This window comes from Malurus melanocephalus, unplaced genomic scaffold (assembly GCF_030028575.1).
Source record: "Malurus melanocephalus ecotype Western Australia unplaced genomic scaffold, MMel_1.1 scaffold_1652, whole genome shotgun sequence".
Lineage (NCBI taxonomy): Eukaryota > Metazoa > Chordata > Aves > Passeriformes > Maluridae > Malurus > Malurus melanocephalus.
The window spans coordinates 14,035-19,218 of NW_026624884.1; the positions used below are offsets into that span (position 1 = coordinate 14,035).

Below are 5,184 nucleotides of genomic sequence, written 5' to 3' on the forward strand. Positions count from 1 at the left end.
AGAAGTTTTGACCCTCCAGGTGAATTTTAGGGGTGCTTTTCCCATTTCCCTCCAAACTGGTTTTTATTGGGAACTGCTGTTGSTTCTGTTCCCTCTGCTTTTCTCCCAAAATCCAATTTGGATTTGTCACAGGAGTGACACAAATCCCCCTCCCTGTCCCCTGACTGATGCCACCCCCCCTCCCCAGTGCCACCAGTAAAGCAGGGCGGGCTCAGCCCCTTAACCTCCCCCCTGAGTTTGGGGGCAGCTCCCTCCTGCACCCCTGGGGCGTGTTTCAGTAGGACCTACATAACCAAGGAGGGAGATAAATCTGAGACAGATAAACCCCCCCACCCCACCCCACCCCCCCAGTGCCCCCCGAGGCAGCAGCAGCCGTAGAGAGCGATAGATATTTATATAAATATTTGGGGCTGTACAAGTGAGGGAGTGCAGGGGTAGGGGGTGGGGGGCACGCAGGTCACAGGCCCGGGGGGGCTGTGGGTCGGGGGGGCCCCTCGCCGCTGCCTGAGTGGTCCAGCTCTGCACTGTCACAGTCCGAGTCCTCGGAGACCTGSGGGGAGGGAAATGGGGGGGTCAGACAGCCCCCTGCCCCTTATCTTGGGGTGGGGGCATGAGGACCCCCTTCTCTTTGCCCACCCTGCCCATYCCAGGGCGGGTTCAGGAGACCCCAGACCCCCCGTTTCCCATCCCCCCGGGGCGGGGGCATCACCTTGGTGGGGCTGAGCCCCCCGTGCCGGCGGCCGGGCCCCTCGGGAGGGGCCGCATCCAGCGGGATCTCGGAGCCCTGCGACAGCAGRTCCTCGGAGCGGTCATCGGGCCGCTCGTCCGTGTTGGTGCTGCCCACGTCGGGGGTGGCACTGTGCGACGGCTCGCTCGTGTGGCCCTCGTCGCCGTCGCCGTCCGAGAAGTTCTCCGAGCTGAAGGTGGACAGCGACTGGCGCTTGCTCATCCCCGGGGGCCACCTGGGCGAGGGGCGAGGGGTGAGGACGCGGGGGCCCGAACACCCCCGGCCCCTCCCGGCGGGGTCGGCACCCACCTCTGCCGCAGCGGCAGCTCCACCTCGCTGTCCACTTCGCCCTCCTCTTCCTCCGACGAGACCCCCCTTTTCTGGGGGCACAGGGAGGGGCGTGTTGGGGTCCTCCCGGTGCCCCTCGGGAGGGTCCCACGTCCCTGARCCGCCCCCCGACCCCGCGAGGGTCCCGGGAGCCCTGACCGCGCCCCTCCCCGCAAGGAATCCATTCCCCCTCCCACTCCTGGGACGGGCCTGGGGTCTCCCCCCGTGTCCTCGCCCCCCTCCCGAAAGGACCCCGGGGGTCTGGGGCTCTCACCTGCCCGCGGGTGACGGCCGCCCGGTACAGCAGAGCCGCGGGGGTGAGGTGCTGCCCGGCCCCCCCTTTCCCCCCCCGGCCGGCCCCGCTCTCCCGTTCAGGCTCCCCGGGAGTTGGGGGCTGCGGCGGGGGGGACCCTTGGGTGCCCGTCGCCCCCTCGGGTCCCACATCAGGTACCGTGGCCGGGGGGGCACCGGCGGCCTCCAGGGTGCCCCCGAGGATGTCGGGGCTGGCGGCGGTGGCGGGGGGACCCCGGGGGGTTCCGGCCTCGGGTCCCGGCTCCCCGCAGCCGCCCCGGGGTCCCGCCTTGCGGTGGCGGCCCTTGGCCCGGCGGCTGCGCCCGGGGGACGGGGGACCCTTGGGACAGCCCGGCAGGGCCACCTGCGCCATGGCCGCGTCCAGTTTGGGCAGCAGCACCTCCGGCTTCAGGATGTCGGGGCTGGACACGGGGAGGGACACGAGGTGGGGCTGTGGATGTGGGCACCGGGACCCCTGGGACATCCACGGCCCCCAAAAGAACCCCCCTCTCCAAGAGACATCGACATCTGCAGCCCCCAAAACTCCCGCAAACGACCCCAGACCCCCACCCGGAGGTCCCCAAGTATTTGCATACCCAGAGCACTTCCCCCCTCCCCAAAGAGCCCAGAGACCCCCAGGGCTCCCAGTCCCCAAAACGACCCCAGACCCCTCACCCTGCTGGACCCACCCCCCAAGGCCAATCAGCCAAACCCCCATTTCAGCCATCCCCCCACCCCAATATCCGCAGGGTGTCCCCCCCGAGGGCCCCCAGCCCCCGCTCACCGCTTGCCGTGGGGCGAGAGCTTCTGCGGGACGTTGCGTTTCTTGATGAGGGTCTCGACGGCGTTGCCGTGCAGGAGCCCCCGCGGYACTCGCGGCTTGAAGAGCCCGGGGTAGCGCTTCTCCAGCGCCTGCTCCCGCCTGCCACGGCCACGCGTGGGCTCTGAGCCCGCCCGGGGCCAGCGCGGCCCGGGGAGGGGCACGGCCGGGGGAGAGGGAGGGTGAAGGGGGTGCGAAAAGGGCCGGGGAGGGGCACAGGGGGTGCTCGGGGTGCTGTTTGGGTGTTATTTGGGGGTGCTCGGGGTGCTCAGGGTGCTGTTTGGGTGGTATTCGGGGGTGTTATTCGGGGGTGCTCAGGGTGCTGTTTTTGGTGTTTTTTGGGGGTGCTATTTGGGTGTTATTCGGGGTGCTCAGGGTGCTGTTAGGGTGTTTTTTGGGGGTGCTGTTTGGGTGGTTTTTGGGGGTGCTGTTTGGGTGTTTTTTGGGGGTGCTCAGGGTGTTTTTTGGGGGTGCTCAGGGTGTTTTTCGGGTGTTATTCCCGGGTGTCACTCGGAGGTGCCGCCCACCCACCTGAGCAGCTCCTTCTCCTTGAGCTCCAGCTGCAGCATGAGCGCGCTCAGCTCCATGTAGAGGTTGTTGGCGCGCTCCAGCTTCCTCTCGTAGTGCTCCCGGATGTCCAGCGCGTGCCTGGCACCGGGGACACCCAAAATCGGCACAGGGGACACCCAGGACACTCGCCAGGGACAGGGACAAACCCCCCACAGCTCCCCCAGAGCGCCCATGAGGGACAGGGAAAGGCTCCCCACGGTCCCCCAGCAGTGACATGGATCCCCCAGCCCTCCCTGTGCCCCACCACCCCCTGGTGCCCCCTGCCCCTGGCTCGCCCCGTCCCCTCCCCAGCGCTCCCAGCGCTCCCAGTGCTCCCAGTGCCCCCAGCAGGGCCCCACCGCAGCTCCTCGCGCCGGCGGTTGATCAGCTCCTCCTCCAGCCGGTGCAGACACGTCCCCTCCGATTTGATCTTCTCAAAGTGCAGCTTGACCTCCTCCCGCCACTCGGCCTGCGGTGYGGGGACACCGCTGTCACTGCCACCGGCCACCGCGGCCACCGGTGGTGCATATCAGGCAGGATGCCGGGGTCCCGCAGCCCCCTGAATGCTGGGGGGCTGGAGAAATGGGACTTGGGGTGCAGGGATCCCGGSCTCCAGGTACCTGGGATTTGAAGTAGGTCTCCTGCGGGGTGGACAGGACATCGGCCGAGGCGATGTCGAGGTGCAGCAGGATCTGGCGGAAGGACGGCCGGTTCCGGGGTTTGCTGTTCCTGCGGGAAGGACGGGCGGAGGGCGCTGGGAGGGTCTGGGGCGTGCTCGGGGATTTTGGGGACCAAATGGGGCACCCACAGGGCAGAGGATAAAAGCCTTGTAGCAGTCCCGTGGCACTGTCCAAGGTGGGGTCCCCCACAGTGTGTCCCCAGGTGTCCCTTGGGGTGTCCCCAGGTGTCCCCGAGGCGCTCACCAGCACTGGCGCAGCAGCACCTTGAAGCCGTCGGGGCAGCTGGAGGGCACGGGCAGGTGGAGGCTGTTGCTGCCCACGCCCCAGATGATGGCCGAGGAGTCCACGTCCTTGTAGGGGATCTCACCGGTCAGCAGCTCCCACAGCACTACCCCGAAGGACCTGCGGGCACCCACGGCCCCGTCACCCACGGCCCTGTCACCCACGGCCCCGTCACCCACGGCCCCGTCACCCACGGCCCCGTCACCCACGGCCCCGTCACCCACGGTGGGGCACCCAAGGTGGCCCCCTGCTCCCCCCACTCTGCTGTCCCCGGTGTCCCCTGCTCTGGTGCTCCCTGATGTCCCCTGGCCCCGCAATGTCACTCCCAGTATTCCCAGTGTCCTGATCTCTGGTCCCCACCGTGTCCCCAGGACATCTCCTGATCCCCACCGCCCCCATTGTTTGTCCCCAGTGCCACYACAGCTGCCCAGTGTYCCYGATGTCMCCGATGTCCCCGTGGCCTCACCAGATGTCCACCTTCTCGGAGACGGGCTCGTTGCGGATGACCTCGGGGGCCATCCAGGCCACGGTGCCAGCGAAGGACATCTTGGTGCTCTTGTCGATGAGCTCCTTGGAGGTGCCGAAGTCCGAGATCTTCACCACGTCGTCGTAGGTGATGAGCATGCTGGGGACACGCGCTCAGCCAATGCCACGCCAATGCCACGCCAGCGCACGGACACGGCGCCGCCGCGGGCGGACAACTGCTGCGAGCAGCAGCGGGACACGGCGGGCACCGCGGGGCGGGCACCGACACGGGCACGGCACCGACACGGCACTGACAGGGACAGGGACACGGCACCGACACGGACACGGCACCGACAGGGACACGGCACCGACAGGGACACGGCACCGACACGGCACTGACACGGGCACGGCACCGACACGGCACCGACAGGGACACGGCACCAACAGGGACACGGCACCAACAGGGACACGGCACCGACACGGCACTGACAGGGACAGGGACACGGCACCGACACGGCACCGACAGGGACACGGCACTGACAGGGACACGGCACCGACATGGACACAGCGCTGCTACAGGACACCAGCAGCAGGGATGTGGCACCGCCATGGATCTGCCACTGCCCTGAGTGTGCTCCTGTCCAGGGGACGCCACCACCGCGTGCACGGCTCGGCCACCACCATGAAGACACAGAATAAGGGACACAGCATGAAGGACACGGCACCACAAGGACACGCCACCGTCCCGGCACCTCCACGCTCACGCACCCACCCCACCACGTCCCCACGCCCGGGGGCACCCGCGGGTGCTCCGAGCGCTGTCCCCCGCTCACTTGGGCGATTTGAGGTCGCGGTGGATGATCTTGTGCAGGTGCAGGTAGTTCATGCCGCCGGCGATGCCCATGGACCAGTCGACCAGCAGGGACGGGGTGACCTTGCGGCCGGCGCGCAGCACCTCGTAGAGCTGGCCCTGGGCGCAGAACTCCATGATGATGCAGTAGCAGGGGGCCTGGGTGCACACGCCCCTGCGGGCACAGCGCCAC

At 68.3% G+C, this 5,184-nt stretch overlaps 1 protein-coding gene across 1 annotated transcript; it reads right to left on the minus strand.

Annotated features, from left to right (window-relative positions):
* Window positions 1-355: 355 nt before the first annotated feature.
* MAP3K12 (mitogen-activated protein kinase kinase kinase 12) lies at window positions 356-5,178 on the minus strand. The gene is made up of 11 exons (XM_057388192.1): window positions 4,975-5,178; window positions 4,143-4,301; window positions 3,638-3,796; window positions 3,335-3,443; window positions 3,074-3,183; window positions 2,697-2,813; window positions 2,130-2,267; window positions 1,329-1,767; window positions 1,037-1,107; window positions 710-962; window positions 356-550 (listed from the first exon to the last, which is right to left on the minus strand). Exons 1-11 carry the CDS (start codon window positions 5,127-5,129, stop codon window positions 458-460), a joined length of 1,803 nt encoding a protein of 600 aa, XP_057244175.1. The 5' UTR covers window positions 5,130-5,178; the 3' UTR covers window positions 356-457.
* Between the last annotated feature and the right edge of the window lie 6 nt (window positions 5,179-5,184).